Source organism: Tursiops truncatus, chromosome 17 (assembly GCF_011762595.2).
Source record: "Tursiops truncatus isolate mTurTru1 chromosome 17, mTurTru1.mat.Y, whole genome shotgun sequence".
Classification (NCBI taxonomy): Eukaryota; Metazoa; Chordata; class Mammalia; order Artiodactyla; family Delphinidae; genus Tursiops; species Tursiops truncatus.
Window position 1 is genome coordinate 32,288,131 of NC_047050.1, and position 23,695 is coordinate 32,311,825.

Genomic DNA, 23,695 nt, shown 5'->3' on the forward strand with positions numbered 1-23,695 from the left:
GCAGCCTGCAAAAAGAAGACCCCAAACACAGTAAGATAAGCAAAATGAGAAGACAGAAAAATACACATCAGATGAAGGAGCAAGATAAAAACACACCAGACCTAACAAATGAAGAGGAAACAGGCAGTGTTACTGAAAAAGAATTCAGAATAATGATAGTAAAGATGATCCAAAATCTTGTAAATAGAATAAACTAAATGCAAGAAACATTTAACAAGGACCTAGAAGAACTAAAGATGAAACAAACAATGATGAACAACACCATAAATGAAATGAAAAATACTCTAGATGGGATCAATAGCAGAATAACAGGCAGAAGAACGAATAAGTGACCTGGAAGATAAAATAGTGGAAATAACTACTGCAGAGAAGAATAAAGAAAAAAGAATGAAAAGAACTGAGGACACTCTCAGAGACCTCTGGGACAACATTAAACGCACCAACATTCGAATGATAGGGGTTCCAGAAGAAGAAGAGAAAAAGAAAGGGAATGAGAAAATATTTGAAGAGATTATAGTTGAAAACTTCCCTAATATGGGAAAGGAAATAGTTAATCAACTCCAGGAAGCACAGAGAGTTCCATACAGGATAAATCCAAGGAGAAATATGCCAAGACACATATTAATCAAACTGTCAAAAATTAAATACAAAGAAAACATATTAAAAGCAGTAAGGGAAAAACAACAAATAACACACAAGGGAATCCCCATAAGGTTAACAGCTGATCTTTCAGCAGAAACTCTGCAAGCCAGAAGGGACTGGCAGGACATATTTAAAGTGATGAAGGACAAAAACCTGCAACAAGGATTACTCTACCCAGCAAGGATCTCATTCAGATTTGGTGGAGAAATTAAAACCTTTACAGACAAGCAAAAGCTGAGAGAGTTCAGCACCACCAAACCAGCTTTACAACAAATGCTAAAGTAACTTCTCTAGGCAAGAAACACAAGAGATGGAAAAGACCTACAATAACGAACCTAAAAAAATTAAGAAACTGGGAATAGGAACATACATATCGATGATTACCTTAAATGTAAATGGACTAAATGCTCCCCCCAAAAGACACAGATTGGCTGAATGGATACGAAAACAAGACCCACATATATGCTGTCTACAATAGACCCACTTCAGACCTAGAGACACATACAGACTAAAAGTAAGGGGATGGAAAAAGTTATTCCATGCAAATGGAAACCAAAAGAAAGCTGGAGTAGCACTTCTCATATCAGACAAAATAGACGTTAAAATAAAGACTATTAGAAGAGACAAAGAAGGACACTACATAATGATCAAGGGATCGATCCAAGAAGAAGATATAACAATTGTAAATATTTATGCACCCAACATAGGAGCACCTCAATACATAAGGCAAATACTAACAGCCATAAAAGGGGAAATCGACAGTAACACATTCAGAGTAGGGGACTTTAACACCCCACTCTCACCAATGAACAGATCATCCAAAATGAAACTAAATAAGGAAACACAAGCTTTAAATGATACATTAAATAAGATGGACTTAATTGATATTTATAGGACACTCCATCCAAAAACAACAGAATACACCTTCTTCTCAAGTGCTCATGGAACATTCTCCAGGATAGATCATATCTTGGGTCACAAATCAAGCCTTGGTAAATTTAAGAAAATTGAAATTGTATCAGGTATCTTTTCCAACCACAATGCTAGGAGACTAGACATCAATTACAGGAAACGATCTGTAAAAAATACAAACACATGGAGGCTAAACAATACACTATTTAATAACGAAGTGATCACTGAAGAAATCAAAGAGGAAATAAAAAAATACCTAGAAAAAAATGACAATGGAGACACGATGACCAAAAACCTATGGGATGCAGCAAAAGCAGTTTTAAGAGGGAAGTTTATAGCAATACAATCCTACCTTAAGAAACAGGAAACATCTCGAATAAACAACCTAAACCTGCAACTAAAGCAATTAGAGAAAGAAGAAGCACAACAACAAAAAAACCCAAAATTAGCAGAAGGAAAGAAATCCTAAAGATCAGATCAGAAGTAAATGAAAAAGAAATGAAGGAAACGAGAGCAAAGATCAATAAAACTAAAAGCTGGTTCTTTGAGAAGATAAACAAAATTTATAAACTATTAGCCAGACTCACGAAGAAAAAAAGGGAGAAGATTCAAATCAATAGAATTAGAAATGAAAAAGGAGAAGTAACAACAGACACTGCAGAAATACAAAAGATCATGAGAGATTACTACAAGCAACTCTATGCCAATAAAATGGACAACCTAGAAGAAATGGGCAAATTCTAGGAAACGCACAACCTGCCAAGAGTGAATCAGGAAGAAATAGAAAATATGAACAGACCAATCACAAGCACTGAAATTGAAACTGTGATTTAAAATCTTCCAACAAACAAAAGCCCAGGACCAGGTGGCTTCAGAGGCAAATTCTATCAAACATTTAGAGAAGAGCTAACACCTATCCTTCTCAAACTCTTCCAAAATATAGCAGAGGGAGGAACACTCCCAAATTCATTCTACGAGGCCACCATCAACTTGATACCAAAACCAGACAAGGATGTCAAAAAGAAAGCAAACTACAGGCCAATATCACTGTTGAACACAGATGCAAAAAACCTCAACAAAATACTAGCAAACAGAATCCAACAGCACATTTAAAGGATCATACACCATGATCAAGTGGGGTTTATTCCAGGAATGCAAGGATTCTTCAATATACACAAATCAATCAATGTGATAAACCATATTAACAAATTGAAGGAGAAAAACCATATGATTATCTCAATAGATGCAGAGAAAGTTTTGACAAAATTCAACACCCATTTATGACAAAAACCTTGCAGAAAGTAGGCATAGAGGGAACTTTCCTCAACATAATAAAGGCCATATATGACAAAGCCACAGCCAACACCATCCTCAATGGTGAAAAACTGAAAGCATTTCCACTAAGATCAAGAACAAAACAAGGTTGCCCACTCTCACCACTCTTATTCAACATAGTTTTGGAAGTTTTAGCCACAGAAATCAGAGAAGAAAAGGAAATAAAAGGAATCCAAATCGGAAAAGAAGAAGTAAAGCTGTCACTGTTTGCAGATGACATGCTACTATACATAGAGAAACCTAAAGATGCTATCAGAAAACTACTAGAACTAATCAATGAATTTGGTAAAGTTGCAGGGTACAAAATTAATGCACAGAAATCTCTGGCATTCCTATACACTAATGATGAAAAATCTGAAAGTGAAATCAAGAAAACAGTCCCATTTACCATTGCAACAAAAAGAATAAAATATCTAGGAATAAACCTACCTAAGGAGACAAAAGACCTGTATGCAGAAAATTATAGGATACTGATGAAAGAATTAAAGATGATACAAATAGATGGAGAGATATACCATGTTCTTGGATTGGAAGAATCAACATTGTGAAAATGACTCTACTACCCAAAGCAATCTACTGATTCAATGCAATCCCTATCAAACTACCACTGGCATTTTTCACAGAACTAGAACAAAAAATTTCACAATTTGTATGGAAACACAAAAGACCCCGAATACCCAAAGCAATCTTGAGAACGAAAAACGGAGCTGGAGGAATCAGGCTCCCTGACTTCAGACTATATTACAAAGCCACAGTAATCAAGACAGTATGGTACTGGCACAAAAACAGAAAGAGAGGTCAATGGAACAGGATAGAAAGCCCAGAGATAAACCCACGCACATATGGTCACCTTATCTTTGATAAAGGAGGCAGGAATGTACAGTGGAGAAAGGACAGCCTCTTCAATAAGTGGTGCTGGGAAAACTGGACAGGTACATGTCAAAGTATGAGACGAGATCACTCCCTAACATCATCTACAAAAATAAGCTCAGAATGGATTAAAGACCTAAATGTAAGGTCAGAAATTATCAAACTCTTAGAGTAAAACATAGGCAGAATACTCTATGACATAAATCACAGCAAGATCCTTTTTGACCCACCTCCTACAGAAATGGAAATAAAAACAAAAATAAACAAATGGGACCTAATGAAACTTAAAAGCTTTTGCACAACAAAGGAAACCATAAACAAGACCAAAAGACAACCCTCAGAATGGGAGAAAATATTTGCAAATGAAGCAACTGACAAAGAATTAATCTCCAAAATTTACAAGCAGCTCATGCAGCTCAATAACAAAAAAACAAACAACCCAATCCAAAAATGGGCAGAAGACCTAAATAGACATTTCTCCAAAGAAAATATACAGACTGCCAACAAACACATGAAAGAATGCTCAACATCATTAATCATTAGAGAAATGCAAATCAAAACTGCAATGAGATATCATCTCACACCAGTCAGAATGGCCATCATCAAAAAATCTAGAAACAATAAATGCTGGACAGGGTGTGGAGAAAAGGGAACACTCCTGCATTGCTGGTGGGAATGTGAGTTGGTACAGCCACTATGGAGAACAGTATGGAGGTTCCTTAAAAAACTACAAATAGAACTACCATATGACCCAGCAATTCCACTACTGGGCATATACCCTGAAAAAACCATAATTCAAAGAGAGTCAAACCATAACTCAAAAACAGTCATGTACCAAAATGTTCATTGCAGCTCTATTTACAATAGCCCGGAGGTGGAAACAACCTAAGTGCCCATCATCAGATGAATGGATAAAGAAGATGAGGCACATATATACAATGGAATATTACTCAGCCATATAAAGAAACGAAACTGAGCTATTTGTAATGAGGTGGATAGACCTAGAGTCTGTCATACAGAGTGAAGTAAGTCACAAAGAGAAAGACAAATACCGTATGCTAACACATATATATGGAATTTAAGGAAAAAAATGTCATGAAGAACCTAGGAGTAAGACAGGAATAAAGACAAAGAACTACTGGAGAATGGACTTGAGGATATGGGGAGGGGGAAGGGTGAGCTGTGACAAAATGAGAGAGAGGCATGGATATATATACACTACCAAACGTAAGGTAGGTTGCTAGTGGGAAGCAGCCGCATAGCACAGGGATATCAGCTTGGGCGTTTGTGACCACCTGGAGGGATGGGATAGGGAGAGTGGGAGGGAGGGAGTTGCAAGAGGGAAGAGATATGGGAACATATGTATATATATAACTGATTCACTTTGTTATAAAGCAGAAACTAACACACCATTGTAAAGCAATTATACCCCAATAAAGATGTAAAAGAAAAAAAAATAACAGTACTTCTGTGTCAGTTTGCCTTTTATTCCTCTCCCAGTACTTCACAGAGAGATTTCACCAAAAGTGCCTAAGCTTGCCATGGCCATTGTTGTGAAGAAAGTTTCTCTCTATTGCTAGTTACATCCCCTTTTCCTTCTCCTGGGTGCTTAATGGATGTTTGTGGGCAGGGAATAAAATTTAAACTAAAACATCAAAACAAAAAACAAGAAAACAATTGTTCAAGTGTTATTATTATTTTTTTTACATCTTTATTGGATTTCCTCCTTTACCTGATTCCTTTTAGATGTAAACATTTATAAGGTGATCCTATGGTAAAGTTTTTTGTGAGTCACCAGTTTGTTCTATATGTCAAACAACCTAGTGCCTTCCACATATTCTTCTCCTGTAACTCAGAGCAGAACAAGACAGGAAACCTGTACTCTCTCAGAGACAAGACTCTGCCAACATAGGCCAACTTCCTGAGAAGATGAGGGTTCCCATATTTTTAATTTGCTGGTAACTTATTGTAAAGGCAGACTTATTTTGTTCTTTGTTTGTTTTGACGGGACACCTAAGTTAGCTTGAAATTACCTTTGATTTCAAACTCAAGACTAAACTTTATCAGACAGAACAGGAATCTGCCCAGTTCTGCCACTTGCTAACCAGGTAACATTGGGAAAGTAACAGTAACTGAGTGTTTGCTACTAAAGCACCCTTCAAACTGCTTTACTTAGATTCATCCATTTAATCCTCAAAAAAAACCTTTGAGGTGAGACCCAAGGAGACAAAGTAACTGTGTGAGAGAACAAGTAACCCACTCAAGATCACAGAGCTGGTAAGACAAAGAACTAGGATTAAACCAAGTAACCTTTTTGCCAGACCCTGTACTCTTAACCACTTTACTGGTGGGTTTAAAATTTTTTTAATGTAACCCACTATAAGAAATATGTTCTACAGGGCTTCCCTGGTGGCACAGTGGTTGAGAGTCCGCCTGCCGATGCAGGGGACACGGGTCTGGGAAGATCCCACATGCTGCGCAGCAGCTGGGCCCGTGAGCCATGGCCACTGAGCCTGCGCGTCCAGAGCCTGTGCTCCGCAACGGGCAACGAGAGAGGCCACAAGGGGGAGAGGCCCGCGTACCGCAAAAAAAAAAAAAAAAAGAAATATGTTCTACAACACAACCCAATACATATATATTTTATCAATGAAGACTCACCTATAACTTGAGAGTCTTTGTTATATGTATAATTGAAACCAAATTTTATGAAAATATACTTATTCATTTCATGCAGTACACTGGTATTTTTCTACTGTATTTTATTGTTTACAATTGCTTGTCAATCCTCACCAAACTGATTTCAATTTCCACTGAGACTCATGACCTGAACTTTGAAAAACAAGGTACTACATTTCTTTTTACCACCATGGGAATTTGGTGAGGATTAAATATGATAATGTGTACAAAACCTTTAGCACAATGCCTGAGACAGACTGTGCACCCAGTGCATGATAGTGATTATTACTGATCTTGTAAATTAGCAGTAAGTAAGGGAGGCAAGGACACTTAGGGAGAAAACCTGACTGGAGTATAGGTGAATTTATGGCCTGTTGGCATCTTTCCCGGGCAGTGAGATAGGGAATTTCCCTGGTATTTTAAATTAATATTGTAATGGAAATCCACATTTAGAAAGAGACCTGGCTTGTAGCTAACTCTGATTTCCTCTTCTTCACTATAAAGGGCAATTTACAAGTTGCTATGCCTCTCTGCTGGAACCCTCAGTAAACCCAATTTTTTCATTTATGTTCCCATCCCACACTACTCTGGACACTATGAGCTTTACGAAATTGGTCTTCAGCTGGGGAGGTACACTCATTTCCTATTGATGCTTTATTAATTACCACTACCTTAGTGGCTTAAAACAACACAAACTTATTATCTTACAATTCTAGGGCTCACAAATCTGAACCAGATCTTACTGGGCTAAAAGCCTTTCTGCTGGCTCTGGGAGACAATCCCTTTATGTTTTCCAGCTTCTTTTTAGATGCCAGTATTCCTTGGCTCTTCTTCCATCTTTAAAGCCTGCAACAGCAGGTTGACTCCTTCTCACATCAAATCACTCTAACTCTGACACGGATTCTTTTTCCCTGAATCTTCTGCCTTCGTCTTCCATCTATAAAGGATCCTTGTGATTATACTGGGTCTACCTGATAATCCAGAATAAGTTCCCTATTTTAATATCTTTGATTTAATCACATCGGCAAAGTCCCTTTTGCCATGTAAGGTAACATTCAGAGGCTCTGGTGATTAGGATGTGGACATTTGGAGGGGCAAGAGGGTCAACTATTCTGCCCAGCACAGGAGACAAACCTTACAAAATAGCAAATAAGATTTAACAACAACAACAATAACACATAACATTTATTGAACATTTACCATACAGTAGGCGTTGTGCTGAGTGCTTTACTTGCTAACTCATTTCCTTGTTGAGAAACCAAGGCTCCAAAAGATCAGAGAGTGTCAAGCCTAGGTGTGCCTGACTTCAAAGGTCATGCTCTCAACCACTTGACTACATAGTTAGGTACTAGATGTGTGTACAGTTAGTGGTTTGCAACTTCTCCCCAGCAAGTACTCCTTTTTGTCTTTCCCCGCAAGAACCATATTTTGAAAAATTCTGTATGTTAATTTTTTTCATTAACCAAAGATAATTGTAACAGCTGATAGCTTTGAGCTAACCTCTTTGCCTCTTTGGATTTATATAGTTCCAGCCAAATAATGCAACTTAATATTTTATTTAACATATTTTGGCATCATTTTGGGATACTGAAGCATAACCCACTTTGTAGATGCCTAGGAGTTCAGAGAAGAAGGAGATCAATGGGGGTGGGTGGAGCAGTCAGAAGAAATAGGGTCTGACTTCAGTCTCAAAGAAGCAGAAATTTCAGATAGACTAGAGAAGAGAGAAGATCATGAATGAGAAGTGAGAACAAGTACATGTAGGAATGAGACATAGGGAGCTTGTTAGGAGAACTGGAAAAAAGAAATTAAAGAAGAATAAATAAAACATTGAGGCTTTGAAAGATAGGTAAATAAAGTTAAATTTAACCAGACAGGAAAATGCAGAAGCTGGAAAATTTCTGAGCAGGAGCCCTTGGGCTTGGGGAGATTAATCGGCTAGAACAAAGAGCATGAAAGGAGGAAGTGAGAGACTGGCAATTGTAATTCACCTTCCAGGAGGGAAATTGGTGGCTGGGAGGCATAGAGAGGGGTAGAGACTAACTTTTCACTATACCCCTTTTGATTCTCCTAAATTTTATACAATCTACATGTATGAACTAATGTAATATATAGATATACATGTAATACATACACACATGTAATGTATATAATGTATAAGTAACATACAGAAGCAGACATGTATGTAAGACTATCATTACTGACCCAAAATACCATATAATAAAACTACACATCTACTTTTAGCACACTTAAGAATTAAGGATAAACCACTCCTCAGTTGTACTCTGCACCCCGCAACGCCTGCCCTGAGTAGAGCAACTTCAGCGATTTTCTCATTGGTTTAAAAAATTGATCCTTTAGTCTCTGTCTACCTACCTCATCCTAAGCATCAACTCCAGGTTGGGCTGCTGCCCAAGCAATTATATATTGCTCTTACATGTTTGCCCAACTTGAACGAGAACCTACTTCAGAACTGACTCAGAAATCTCACAGGATGTTGTCATTCACCCCCAGGATCAATGATCAATAAGAGAGTTATAAGGTCTATTCCTCCTGACCCAGCTCAACGTCCTGACTCAGACAATGCCTGCTAGCTGGCCTCATCCCCACACCCTAGGCTCCACTTCATCACCAGTGTATTGGCATCAATATTTATCTTTTCAAAGGAAATTTTTTATCTCATAAATCAATAGGTATCCTGTTGTTATCAGTTGTTTTAAGAGCTAATTAATGAAATAACTTCATCAACGATTTTGTGGGAAGATGTTGAACCTTTGTACTTTCTGAATAATCTATGTTTTATTTGTAGTGTTAGAAAGCTCAGCAGTGAAAGCAAGTACCCCATAATGCCCAGGCACACAACCTGCTGCATTAGTGCTCTGAGCAGTAACTGAGACAAATGGAGAACTATAGAATTATTCTAATGTTTTGAGGTTTAGGGAGAGTTGCATTAGAAAACAATTCCTTAGTCATACTGTGACTTCATTACATTCAAAGCCATAGTGGCTAGCTCTTATAGTTTAGAAGTTATACATGAAGATTACATAAATAAATACAAGATACAGCAGGCAGAGGAGAGAGATAATAAACCAAAACTGACTGACACAGCTAGATCCTAAAAGCCAGTTTGGTTACTCTTTGAACATTTTTTTGCAATTTTCATGTGTAAGATAACATGCTATATTGTACGGATGAAAGTGTTACATCTAATTATTTGATCTGCCTGTCTTATGTTAGTCAGTGGAGAAATATTTATTGAGCTCCACACAGATGAGTAATTTTAGAAACCATGTTAGTAGGGAAACATCCAAGGGTGGAATAAGTGCTAAGCCTCTAAAAACTGTTCTCTCTTTTCTTAAAACTCCTGGGAGGCAGGAAATACCCTGTGTTTTTCTATATGTGCCTTGTCCAGTGTTCACCCTCAAATGACACTAAACTAGAATAAAGAAAACCTTAAAGAAGAGCCATGATTCAAAACTAAAATTAATTAGTATGTCACAGTTCATAAAGTACTTCCCTTACGGATGAGGAAAGCAAGTTTCAGTAAGGATAAGCAATGCAGGTACTAAAATAGAGACTGGGGTTAAAACCAAACATGATCTTGTTAACGTGTTTTTATATGTGTGATTAAGGCCAAGCCTTTGCCCATCTACCCACAAATTATAGATAAGATGTTACAAACTCATATTTTGGAACTTGACTCTTAAAACATTTTATTGCCCAGAGTGTAGTGAGGTACAGACTTCATTCACCATGCTATTGCTTCTTTGCAACATACACACCCACCAGTTGTCCTGGTGGGACATGGTTCTCATTCTTGGATTTTGTAGCCCTCTCTAAAATGTAACAAAAACTCTCTGGAAACAGCTAAAAATGATTCTCTCCTTTGAACTGACCTTCAGGTCACCTCTTTCTGTAAGTTTTTCTCAATCATTTACACTCTACAAAATAATAGTGATTAAATTCCTCATTCACTAACTCTCTGGTAACCTCCATACTGCAGCATGAATATAATTGAACCTCTTTACTGTGTTTCTGTTAAATATTTGTGTGCATAAACATATGTACACTCTGCTACGTTTCCAATGATAGCTTCTTAATAACAGATATTTCAGGCATTTAATTCAGATGTATGCACCATTTGAGTACTCACTAAATAAAAATATATACAATGCTTTTATTCTAATAAGTTCATTACCTCATCACAAAGCAAATATAAAGAAAGCTGCAAATTTATGATAGTCGGCTCTGACTTTTACATGTATAGGTCCTGGTTTTACTGTGATTCTAGGATACTATATCGTGTACCTCATTAATAAGGGCCCTCTGATAAACCTGAAATAAACCATCTGGTTTACTCCCAGTTCTATCACCTTTTACTTGTAATACTTGAAGCTAGTCAATCTACTCTTAGACTTAGTTTTCCCATCTTTAAAATGGGAATTGTTGGGGAGAACACTTACCACCATCCCCTCATTCCAGGTATTTTCTTCCAGGAGGAGTTCTTTCACTGGAATAACGTACCCAGGCTCTCGCTGTACCATCCATTCCCCTTCCCTCATCAGGCCAGTACTCCTTCCTAGGGGAAGAGAAGTATCTTACCTGACTTGTAGGTTTGGTAACATAGTACCTCATCTTTTTTTCTTTGGAATCTTCCTGCCTTTATAATAGCATTTATTAGCCCCATCATATCTTTGGAATCTTCCTGCCTTTATAATAGCATTTATTAGCCCCATCATATCTCAATAGGGGTAATAGTTACAACACAAGCTTGTCTTAATGATATTGTATTTGGTAGAATGTAAAACATTTTTATGCGTGAGAAGTTAGTATTTCAATTTTAATACTTCTTTCATCTATTTCATAATAAGTTTTTAAAGAAGATTGATATATTCATTCAATCAGATGACTAAGTTTTCACTAAATCTACTAAAAGGAATAAACTTAATACCTAATTATGCTTGAAATAAAATATCTTCCATCCAACATATTCAGTTGTACATGGTTTCTTTAATAATATTTTAATTTTCTAAATAGGTGAAAGAAAATACTACTGCTACTTAGACTACAGTCTAAGAGTTTAGAGATACAGTTTTAGATTTAGAGAGTTATCAGAATATTGGCTGCAAAGATTTTTAAAAATCTGGTACTTTTGTCATAATTTTACCTTTGTGTTGGTGTATTAAGTGAGTTACTCTATGGAAATTGCTTAGAAGAGTCCCTGACACGTAGCAAGCATTATATAAGTGTTAGGTTGTTGTTTGTTTTTTTTTAATTAATTAATTTATTTATTTATTGGCTGCATTGTGTCTTCGTTGCTGTGCGCGGTCTTTCTCTAGTTGCGGTGAGAGGCAGCTACTCTTTGTTGCAGTGTGTGGGCTTCTCATTGCGGTGGCTTCTCTTTGCTGTGGAGCACAGGTACTAGGCACGTGGGCTGCAGTAGTTGCGGCACGTGGGCTCAGTAGTTGTGACTTGCAGGCTCTAGAGAGCTGGCTCAGTAGTTGTAGTGCACGAGCTTAGTTGCTCCACAGCATATGGGATCTTCCCGCACCAGGGCTTGAACCCGTACCCCCTGCATTCGCAGGCGGATTCTTAACCTATAAGTCTTAGTTATTATTGCTGTTGTCGATATTGTTGTTGTTGTTGCTGTTTTAGAAATTCAGTACCTCATGTCCATATCCCCATAATCCACAAAGGACTTGAAGGGTGATATTATGGTCAACCAGAATCTCTTCCTCAGGAGTTCTGGGCTATGAAAAAGAAACTACACCATAGCTAAGTCCCTAGAGAAGTTAGAGGAGCCAGTTCTTTAACTGAAATGCAGACAGTGAGGGCTCCAGGCTGGGTAATAACTGCTCTATGAATCTGCCAATGTCTTCTATCCAAAGATCACCAGGAACACATCTGCAGTTCTATAAATCTGGGTTTACTGACTCATTGCAAGCAGGAGTTATGTGTACCATGAGGAATCAGGACATCTCAGTAAGAGGATGTTAGAAATAATTTATTATAGGATTTGGACTTCTTGTAGGTGATTCTGAGGAGCATTCAAGGAAACGGGTATCTTCCCTGCATTGGATGCTGTCTGGAAGCAGGAGTGATCCTCTGATCAGGTATCTCAATAATTTATATCTAGACAGTGAGAATAATGAAATTGAGATAAAGCTATAATTGGTAAAGAAGAAGCAGGCACTTATTATTAGCCAGGAAAGGGCAATGTTTGCTCATTTTTGTGGTTTGAACAATGTTTTTACCTCTGTCTGTTCAAACATGATAATGAAGTGGTCTTATTTTTTCTTGCTCCACTACAGTGACAAAATAGTCCTATCTGAGGTTGGTGTTCTATGAAAGTGTTTATATTGAACAGGAGAATGCCACAGATTCACTGGGAGTGCCAGGCCAGCTCCCAGCTAATAAGGGCTGCTTTTCTCTTTCTTAAACTAGGTAAGAATGTTGCTTGAAGGGCAGAGATGGCCAGGATAATAACTATTATTATTATTATTTACATAGATTGACAGGTTTATAACTTATAAAGTTCTTTTATATTCATTGTATAACTTGAGTCTCTCAGAACAATCCTGGGAGACAGGTAGGCTATAGGGCCTCCACATCGCACAACTCTCGGGGGCCCATTCATAATGTATTCCACGTGAATGGCACCTCCCCAGTGTGAACAGTGTCCTTGGCAGGAGTTGTGCAACAAGGTTTCCCTGGCAGGGCAGACATTTCTATTCCTTTTTACAATTATAAAAATTAAGTCAAAGAAGCTTCCTGAGTGTTCCTTAGTTCCCAATAAACCTTAGAGTTCTCTCTGGCAACCTGTTCAGCTGCTGACATTGGATCCCTGCTTCAGTCATGTTTCTGATTCCAAATTGCACCAGCTGGCGCTGTTATGACCTAGACCAGTGGTCCCCAACCTTTTTGGCACCAGGGACCGGTTTTGTGAAACACAATTTTTCCCCGGACTGGGTGGGGGGGATGGCGAGCAATGGGGAGCAGCAGATGAAGCTCCGCTCGCTTGCCAGCCGCTCACCTCCTGCTGCGCGGCCCAGGTCCTAACAGGCCTGTGCACCTGTACCAGTCTGCGGCCCGGGGGCTGGGGACTCCTGAACTAGACTATTGGCTACTACAATAAGAAAAGCTCTGCCTTCTTCCACAACTTTGTCTATGCTTGCCCAAAAAAGGATACTAAAAATGGTACTGAACTTATAATCTCTTTCATATAGCCACTGCCTAAAGCAGAAAAAAAAAGTGTGTCTTTGTCTGTGTGTGTGTGTGTGTGTGTATGTGTATTGCCTAAAAACTATATCTTAGTATATTTTGCCTACAAGCTAGGAGTGACAGATGGAGAAAATGATTTTGAGTTCTGAAGACATTTGAAAAAGCAATATCCTGTTTAATTCAGGAGCTAAAATTTTTAAATGCAGACTGAGCTACTGGTAACACATCTTTCCACACTCTTGGAAACCTGCCAAGTAAAATGTCAAAAGAAAATGGAATTTCCCACGAAATGTCCATTAATAATAAATTTTTGTCCATCACTGTCTTTTTGTAGCTGGGAAATTCCCTCTTGCTACTAAATTCCTCTCCTGAGACATCATATAAAGTGAAACTGAAAATGTAATACCCTAGTGATACAGCGAGCACTTCCCGGAAAGAATATGAGCTTTAATTCAAATAGATTTGTGCAGGAATCATGTCTCTGTAGTTCAAAAACTCTATGACTTTGGGCAGTTTGCCTTACCTCTCTTCATTAAATTACCATGCAGTCTTCTTTCCCCTAATTTCTGAGTGTGCCCTGGACTTCTCTATCAGAACATTTATCACACTCTACTGTAATTGTATGCTTAGGTTCTCTCTCCCTTAGAACATTAAAAGCATTTTAAGGACAGAGACCATGTGTCTTTTGTTATCCCTGTATTTCCAGCACCTAGCATTATGGCACATAATATTTGTTAAATTTATTTATTGTCTTAGGGAAGGTGAACTGGAGATCTGAAGAATCAGGAAGCCTTACTTCTCATTTACATACCTTTTTATAATTCTTGTGGTTCTTTGTTATGGCAGTCCCTGGAAACTAATACACCCAGGTACAGCTTTTTAAAACTTTTTATTTGGAGATAATAATAGACTCACAGGAAGTTGTAAAAATAATACAGAGAGGTCCCACATATCCTTCACCCATTTTCCCCCAATGGTTACCAGATGCTTTCAGACCAAAGAATAGAAAAAACTAGAATATGAGATGTTTTAAATTCTTGCATTTGTACTTTTTTAAGTGGTTTATTTTTCAACTTTTCTGTCTTGTTTCTAATTTAAAAGACTATGAGATATATGCCCTCTTTTTTTGGATTTCCTTCCCATTTAGGTCACCACAGAGCATTGAGTAGAGTTCCTTGAGCTATATACAGTAGGTTCTCATTAGTTATCTATTTTATACATAGTAGTAATAGTGTATATATGTCAATCCCAATCTCCCAATTCATCCCACCCCCCCCACTTCCTCCCGTGGTGTCAATAAATTTGTCCTCTACATCTGTGTCTCTATTTCTGCTTTGCAAATAAGATCATCTATACCATTTTTCTAGATTCCACATATAAACGTTAATATATGATATCTGTTTTTCTCTTTCTGACTTACTTCACTCTTTATGACAGTCTCTGGCTCCATCCAGGTCTCTACAAATGACCCAATTTCATTCCTTTTTATGGCTGAATAATATTCCATTGTATATATATACCACATCTGTTTTATCCATTCCTGTGTCCATGGACATTATATGTATACATATAGCTGATTCACTTTGCTGTACAGTAGAAATTAACACAACATTGTAAAGCAACTATACTCCAATAAAAATTAATTTTTTAAAAAATTAGAAAAATAAATAAATAAAAAGAACTTACAGGAATAAAAGGCATTGAAGTTAAAAAAAACAAGCAAAACAAAAAAACAGACTATGAGAGATTTCAAGCATGCCATTTCAAGCTACCATGTCCCTAAAACAGCACATGCAGATATAAATAACCTTTATTCTCAGTAAATGGAAAATATGACTTAATATGATTCTACAGAATTTTGAATAGATGAATTCAACATATAGGTGTGAGGCTTGTTTTTTAGCCTGATTTGCATAATTATTCTCATGTTTTTTGTTTCTCATTTAGTTGATGTAGTTTAGCATCAGTAATCTTTAGGTTTCCTGTCATCAGCCATTCATTATGGGCATTAATTAAACACTGTACATATCACTAAGAATACATATTTTTTAAGCTGTATAATGGTGAAACTATCATGAAAGCTAAAGTTTGAGGTTGTGATAAAAAAATTGAAGCCAGATATTTAGAAGGTCTGCAATAAAAAGAATCTTAGCATTTAAATGAGTTTAGAAGCACTGAAATACAGGAATCAGCAGATCAATATTATACTATCTATCTCGAAAAGAAATGAAAGAAGGTGTGTGGAAAAACAGCACTCTCATTTGTCTGCAGAAAAAGAAAACTGGAACAACCTCAGTGAAGGTCAATTCAACAATACAAACCAAAATTACAAATGAACATAACTCTTTTGTCCAGCAGTTCAGCTTCTAGGGCATATATATGGATACACTTACACATGTATGAAATGACATATGTAATGATTACTTATTGCAGCATAATTTGTAACAGTAAATATGTGGAAACCAGCTAAGTGTCCACCAATGAGGGGTAAATTATGGCATATCCATCATTTAAAAAAAAAAAAGTTGAGAAAGCTTTTTATGCATTTGTATGGAAAGATATCTGAAATAGATTACTAAGTGAAAGACAAGCAAGTTGAACAGGTATATACTGTAATACTAATTAAATAAAAGTAAGAGACATAATATACACCCACATGTATTATTTATTTTGTATTTAAACCTATTAACCTTTTATTGAAGTATAACATATATATATATACAGAAAAGTGCACATTGTGTAACCTCAAAGAATTTTCATAACTGAACATACCCATGCAACTGGCACCAAGAGTCTAGGTCCTAGATAAAGAAACAGAACATTTCTATCACCCCAGAGGCCTCATCCTGTCCCTTCTAGTCACTATGACCACTCTACAAGAGTAGACATTATCCGGATTTCTAAAAGCATAGGCTAGTTTTGCTTGTTTTTGTACTTAATAGGAATTGACTCATAAAATGTATACTCTTCTGTGTCTAGCTTTTTCATCCAGTATTGTATTTGTGCAATTCATCAATATTGCACACTGCTCAATATCATTGCTGTTTAGTATCCCACTGTGTAAAAAAATGGGCCACAAATCATTTACCCATTCCACTATTTATGGATATTTGGGTAATTTCCAGTTTGAAGCTATTATAAATAGCACTACTATGAACTTTCTAGTATATGCATATGCATGTCCATATACCTAGGCAAGGAATTGCTGAGGATCTGCATATCTGCAATTTTAATAGTACTGCCATACAGTTTGCAAAATTGATTGTACCAATTGACACTCCCACCAGCAATGTGCAAGAGCTCCAATTGTTACAAAACCTCACCCACACTTGCTATATTCTGTCTTTTTAATTTTAATTATTCTTGTATTTGTGTAGTGATACTGCACTGTGGTTTTAACTGGCAGTTCTCTAATGACTGATGAGGTCGAGCACCTTTTCACATTCATTTACTATTTGCTATTTAGATATACCCTTGTGTGAAGTATCTAGGTGTTTTGCCTAATTTTCTATTAAATTATCTGTCTGTTACACTTTTAAATTTTGAACCATGTGAATACTAATTTTCAAAAATTTTAAAGTAATGTAATTAAAAATATATATAAATTTTATAGTGCTCTATGCTGCATGTTCTCTCCTTCGAGATTTATAATATACTAGTATTTCAGAAGCTCTAAAAAGTCTTAAAATTTTCACCACACAACAGTCGGAGAAACGCTGTTTCCATTCTTGTCTAATTTTTAGTTTTCATGGAATTAATAATTGCTTCCTTTTTTTACTTGCTTATATTTTTAAGTTCTCTCGAATTTTATCACGTATTTCATCAGATCTATCAAACATCTATCAATATAACTACCCAAATACTCAAAATTAGTAATCTAAATAAATTCAATTACACTAACCAGTCTTTCTTCTTGGAGTCTGCCATCTTCCTTCTCCGGTGAAAATGACTGCTCTCTAATTCTGCCACATATCTTTCACCCTGGAATTTCCCTTCACATTCTCCTGGTCCTTTTTTCTGGGTCCCACGTCTTTCTCTTTCTTGTCTTGCTCTCATGTTTCGTTGGAGCACATCCTCTAGTAACTTTCCCTTAAAAAAAAAAAAAAAGGCGGATGGATGGATGGAAAATAAATGTTTTCATCCTTGTATATGTGAAAATGTTTTTATTCTACTCTTACTCTTGATGGATAGTTTGACTATAGGATTCTAGGTTGGAAGTTATTGTCTTACAAAACTTGAAATTTCACTGTAGTGTTTTAGCATAAAAGTGTTATTGTTGAGAAACCCAATGCCATTCTAATTCTCATCCGTTTATTCCTGCTTCTTCCCTCTGAAAACTTTTATTCTTAGTTTTCTGATCTTTTTAATGGTGTGCTTTAACATAGGTCCTTTTTCAGTCACTGTGGGTAGCTGGTGGGTCCTTTAAATATGAAGGATTTTATTTATTCATTATTCTCTTTATTCTTAGTGTTCTCTTTATTCTTAGTGTTCTGATCTTTTTAATGGCGTGCTTTAACATAGGTCCTTTTTCAGTCACTGTGGGTAGCTGGTGGGTCCTTTAAATATGAACATCTTTGTCTTTTGGTCCTGGAAGAAATTCTTGAATTATTATTTTGATCATTTCCTCTCTTCTTAATTTTTGTTCTCTTTCTCTAGAATTCTGTTTGTAAACTGACTGGATGAATGAATGAATGAATGGGAAAAGTTTTCTGAGCACTCTGTAGCAAAAAGCTTATTAAGGAATGAACCACAGATTATCAGACCATATGTTTAAAGCTAAGTATTTTATTTTAAATTATCAAATTTTAAAACACACTCTTTCATTACAGCTTCCATTTATTGTAAAATGTAACACTGCTACTCTCATTTCAGGCAATACAAAAAACAGGAAGCACTGATTTTCTGTAGGCAGAAATCCCTGATTGAAGTCAGGCATTCCCTATTACTTTTGCTTTAGAATTCATTAAATGCCTAGCATGGACTTGGTATTGTGTATAATATTGGCACCACACTTTGCAAAATAGCCATTTCAGGTGTAGAAAAGTGTTTGTTTAAGGTAAAAAGATCTTTGCAGTCTTTTTTGGTTGGCATTAAACACCGCATTCTTCCCAGATCTATAAGAAAGAAATGTTTGCAGTCTTACCTGGAATCAAGGGAGGGACTCTCTCAAGGTTACTTTTCAATCTCTGTCTGTAATTATGGACGTCAGAAGAGAAAAAAAAAGTCAGAAAAATAGGTCCCTAGTAGAGAAGCACTCAACAGGAACTAAACATCTGAACGTTTAGACAGGATTAAACTCTGACAGGGCTTATCAGCCACCCCCACACGACTGAAGTAGTTGGAAGTGAGGTTAGACTGGAGTCCAGATAAGCAAGCGAATCTACACCCCTACCTGACTCACCGGGCTGAGAAGCGCGGAGCCCTAGTAAGTCACCATCGCACGTCCTCAAAGGGCTTTCCGCGCAGGAAATGGCAGCTGCCACACCCACCCCGCTACCTCTGTCTGGTGTTTGGCGACTCCCGGAAGACGCGCCGATGGGACCAGGGGAGATTCCTCCTGGGTGGGAGGGTCCGCTGACTGGGTGTGAAGCTGCGGAGAGGAAATTTCCCCACAAGAAAACCTTTCCAACCTTGTGGGTTGCGGGGAGAGAAGACAAATTGAGCGCCCCTGGCTCACTTCCCCACTCCCAAGCCCCCGCCCGAGCCCCGCCGGTGTGGCACACGTCGTCTGGTCGCCACAAGGCGGAGATCTCGGGCCTGAGGCCGAGGCCGGAGCCTTGCTGGCAGGATCGCGGGCCAGTGGCCCTCATCCCCGCCTCGGCATCCGCCGCTGACGTCGCGTGAGAAGTCTGGGGAGGGAGGAGCTCCGAAAGGCGGGCTCGGGTGGCTGGCAGCGCCTGGGAGGGCCAGGTCGGAGAGAGGAAGCTCCTCCCCTGTGCGCCCCGCCGCCGCAGAGTTGACCAGTCTCTAGAAGAGAAGAGTCCGCTCCGGCTCCGGATAAGCAGCGGCTTGGCGTGCGCTGCGCGGAGAATGGACGGCCTCGTGACCTCATGTCCGGCAGGCTGTAGTGCCTGCCGAGCCGGCTCGCGCAGGGGGTGGAGCCGCGGGAGCGGCGGGCACTTCCGGAATCGATCGGCTGCTTGAGTGCCCGCGCCACCCGCTACCATGAACGAGGAGACCATCTGCAGCGTCCTGCTCACCATCCCGTACCACAAGCTCGCCGACTTGCGCTACCTGAGCCGCGGCGCGTCCGGCACCGTGTCTTCTGCCCGCCACGCAGACTGGCGCGTTCGGGTGGCCGTGAAACACCTGCACATTCACAGCCCGCTGCTCGACAGGTAGGGCGCCCTGGCGGCTCCACCGCGGAGCCCCGAAATCTGCGTTCCCCACCCCACTGGCTCTAACCCCCGGCAAGCGGGCTCTGAAGCCCAAGCGACGGTGACCACTTGGGATCGGCCGCACACCTCGTCACCTCTAGGCAGCCGTTCAACGCTTGGGCTAACATGTTGGGGAGAGCAGGCTTCTCTGGAGATGCAGCAATCACGCTTCTTTTCACTGCCCTCTCCTTTTTTTCTTACTCCTGGGCCTCCTTTCTCCAGACACCAAAAATCAGCAATCACAGCCCAACTCTAAACGTCCTCTTTATTGAAGTTGGGTTCTGTTTGCTTTGTTTTTCCCTTTTTTTTTTTTTTTTTTTGAAGTCGAATTCTAGGGCTGCACTGCCCAATAGGTAGCTCTTAGCCATAGGTGGCTATTAACTTTTTTTAAAAGTGGCTATTAGAAAATTTCAAATTGTATATGTGGTTCACATTATATTTTTATTGAACAGCACTGCTGTAGAGTCTGGGACATTTTGGTTTGGGCTTTTTGTTGTTTTTGGTTTACACATGTAGGCATGAAAGTTTAGATATCAGACTCAATTTAGTTTCTCCTCTTACCGTCACAGGGAAGGAAGCCTGTCTCTAGAGGAAACTTGTATTATTTTTGCTAACAATAAACTGAAATCAGAAAGCTGTTAAATGACCAAAACTTTTGAATGTCTCTCCCATCCTGGACCAAGTTTAGTGCAATGTCCAGATTTCAAGGGAAGGCTAGATTAGTTCCTGTTTCCAGAAAAACCTTTCAACCATATATATTAATCAGTGAGTCTAGTCACTAGTCTTGTGTATTTTCCTTCCAATAGGAATTTAACTAGGCCCTGCATTCAATTCTTAGTGAGTTAACATCCATAACTGCAACATTCTCCTCTCCTCCCCCTATATCTAAAGTGAAAATACATCATGCTAGATGCCTGATTAGCCAGAGGCTGTCAGTATCCAACAGCAGATAAATTCCTCAGCTTCAGCCCTGCTAATGGTATTGACTTTCATCTGCCTGTGGCTTTTACTTGCTCTCTTGCTATCAGGCTTGGATGGGCTAGATCTCACAGTAAGTTTGAGACACCTCTAGAAATTGTTCCCGCTTCTTGTGTACCATAATCCTGATTTAGTGATATACAGGGTATATTTACCCTGGGTCTTGAATTCTGTGGAGCAATTACTGGGAAATTATGTGTATGTAGTCAACTTTGAAGGGTGGTGGTTGATTAGAGAGGGTAGATGTATTTTAGAATCAACTATTAAAATATGTGGAAATCTAGCACTGATGGACTCCTTAGGTATTTTAAAGGAGATTGATCCTCCCATTTTGGATGCTGCTTCTCAAGATTTTAATTTATCTAAGTTTTGTGCCATTTGGGGCCAAGAAATGAAGGGAGTTCCCTCTCGTGCTCATTAACAATTTCATCATCTAAAATTCTTCACTAAATCGGGTAGGAAATTAATTCTGCCGTCAAAGACGCCATAAGGACCAGTGCAACACTCTGGCATTACTGCATCACATTTTTTCTTCCACTTGTTTCCTAGAATGTTAACATTAGCTGTATTTATGTAGTCTGAGCATAGGACTGGGCTCTGCAGTTGACTCACAGGATGTCTTATGTCCTCACTTAATGAAGTGGGAATAACAGATACATGTACTTCTTGGGCTCTGGTGTGGATAATGTTTGCATTGTTCTTTGAGATCACAAAAGAAAACTAAGTTTATGTGCTGTAACATGTTCTTATTTTAGTGATTGGTGAATTATTCTCTGTAACCTGACTTCTGCCCATGAGAGGACCTTCCCCAGCAATCTCCCAACGCCTCATGAATAGGTGAGTCTGATAGGTTGTTCAAATACCTTGTGTAAACAGTGTAACTGTTTTGTAACTGAAATTTGTTATGGGTAATTTTGGTAATATGTCTGTAAAAGCTGTTTTACATTTTTATTTTTTAATATAAAAACCTAGTTTTAAAGTGTTCTGGCTTTTTCTGTTTTCCCACTCATTCTTCCTGAAATCTGACTTCAAGAATTTTCCTTCTCTGATTAAGCAGTGAGTGGGAAAAAACAAAGGCTTTAGCGGCCCACAATTGCAATTCAAATCTGACTCCAAATCTGCCACTTATTGTTGGCATGACCAATAGAAATTATTAATTTATGTGAGCCTTCGTGCTCTCATATATAAAGTAGGGATAATGAAACCAACTGTAGTAAAGTGGCCAACAAATAATAGGATCACAAGAGAAGGAAGAATGCATCATACTCTTCATGGGAAGGGGAATTAGTACATTAAGTATCAATAAGATATCCCCTAGCATGCCCTCTCTATAATTCTTTCTCAGAGTATCCAGGAACCTTCCCAGCAAAGGTGCTACTCAATAACTGTCTTGTTGACCTACATTTCATGAGGCAAATACAGACCTGTTTCAGCTTAGGAAATATAAATTTAATTAAAGCAGGTCTCACAAACTGGTAAAATGGGTTGCCTCACAGTTGGGATATTAAGTGGCTGAAGAGCAGGGAGAAGAAGAGAAACTCTTTATGCATTCTTGAAATTCTTGAATTTTGAAACATGTAAGTATATTACCTCTTCAAAACATAGATGACTAAGATGTTTTTGCTTTATTTTGCTTATTGTTTGTTTTTAAAGGAGGCTTCATAGTCTGGTCTGGAATGTCTGTTGCTTTTCTTATTTCAGCAGCCATTCATCAAGAGCTTGGGTGGTTTAAGCACCAACTAATCATCATTGTTTACCTAATAAGCTTCTCCTAGAGACAGTTCTCTTTCTATCACTGCTGCTACCAATACCAAATCATCCATGGAAAAAAATTGGTGACAAATGCAGTTCCCTTCATATATATGTACACACACACATACGTACACACACACATACATACACACACATATACACATATATATATGTATATACCTCCCTTAGTCAATCAGGTCAATCAGTCAGCCACCAGAGCCTGGGTATTCTATTCAGCTAGTGTTTTTCTTTCTATTTACACTGCAACCTTTATAGTTTCAGACTCTCATTGCTTCACATCTTAACTAGTATTATAATCTTCTAATACCTGGCTTCAAACTCTACCTCCTTCTGCTGATCCTACACCTTGCTGCCAAGTTAATCATCCTAAAAGTTTGTTCCACTCCTGTCACTCCTGTGCTCAATAACCTGTAGTCACAACTCAGTGACTACCAAATCAAGTGTAAATGCTCTCACCTGGCTTTAAGGCTCTGAGATGAGGCCCTACCCTACCCTATTCACCTTCATTCCCTTTACACACGCTGTTACACATCCTGATTCATATTAAACAATTTGTCATTTTCCAGATATAGCCTGTACTTTAACTTCCTTGAGTTCATTTGATACACATCTATTAGACAAATTCTGTGTGCCAGGTACTGTTCCAGATCCTGGGGAGACACAGATGAAAAAGAAAGGCAAAATCTCTCCCATCTTGGAGAGGGACCACATATCTTGGATGCCCTTTTTCCAGTGGTTGAAATTCTATCCATCCTTAAGGTACTGTTGACATCTCTCTCTAAAGGCTGTAGCAACTCCCTTAGCCCAGATTTACTAGTTCTCTGAGCTCCCTATATTTATTTATTTATTGCTTGCTTATTTACTTGTTTTTGATGGCGCTTATCATATTCTGCCTTATATTTTAAGTATTT

At 38.4% G+C, this 23,695-nt stretch overlaps 1 protein-coding gene across 7 annotated transcripts in view; it reads right to left on the bottom strand.

Annotated features, from left to right (window-relative positions):
- LOC109548293 (uncharacterized) overlaps positions 1-19,291 on the bottom strand; it is a 37,877-nt gene extending 18,586 nt beyond the window's left edge. For 3 of the 7 annotated variants that reach the window (XR_012327243.1, XM_033843028.2, XM_033843018.2), the window contains exons 1-3: positions 17,558-17,687; positions 15,077-15,242; positions 10,899-11,014 (exon numbers count right to left, since the gene is read on the bottom strand). Coding sequence is in view for 2 of the 7 variants with exons in the window: in XM_033843028.2 (XP_033698919.1) it covers positions 10,899-10,997 (99 nt within the window). In the remaining 5 variants the exon portion in view is untranslated. Of the gene's footprint in view, positions 1-10,898; positions 11,015-15,076; positions 15,243-17,557; positions 17,746-18,799; positions 18,847-19,057 lie in introns of those variants that run through there. The other 4 variants (XR_012327246.1, XR_012327244.1, XR_012327245.1 and 1 more) reach the window with 4 other exon arrangements.
- Between the last annotated feature and the right edge of the window lie 4,404 nt (positions 19,292-23,695).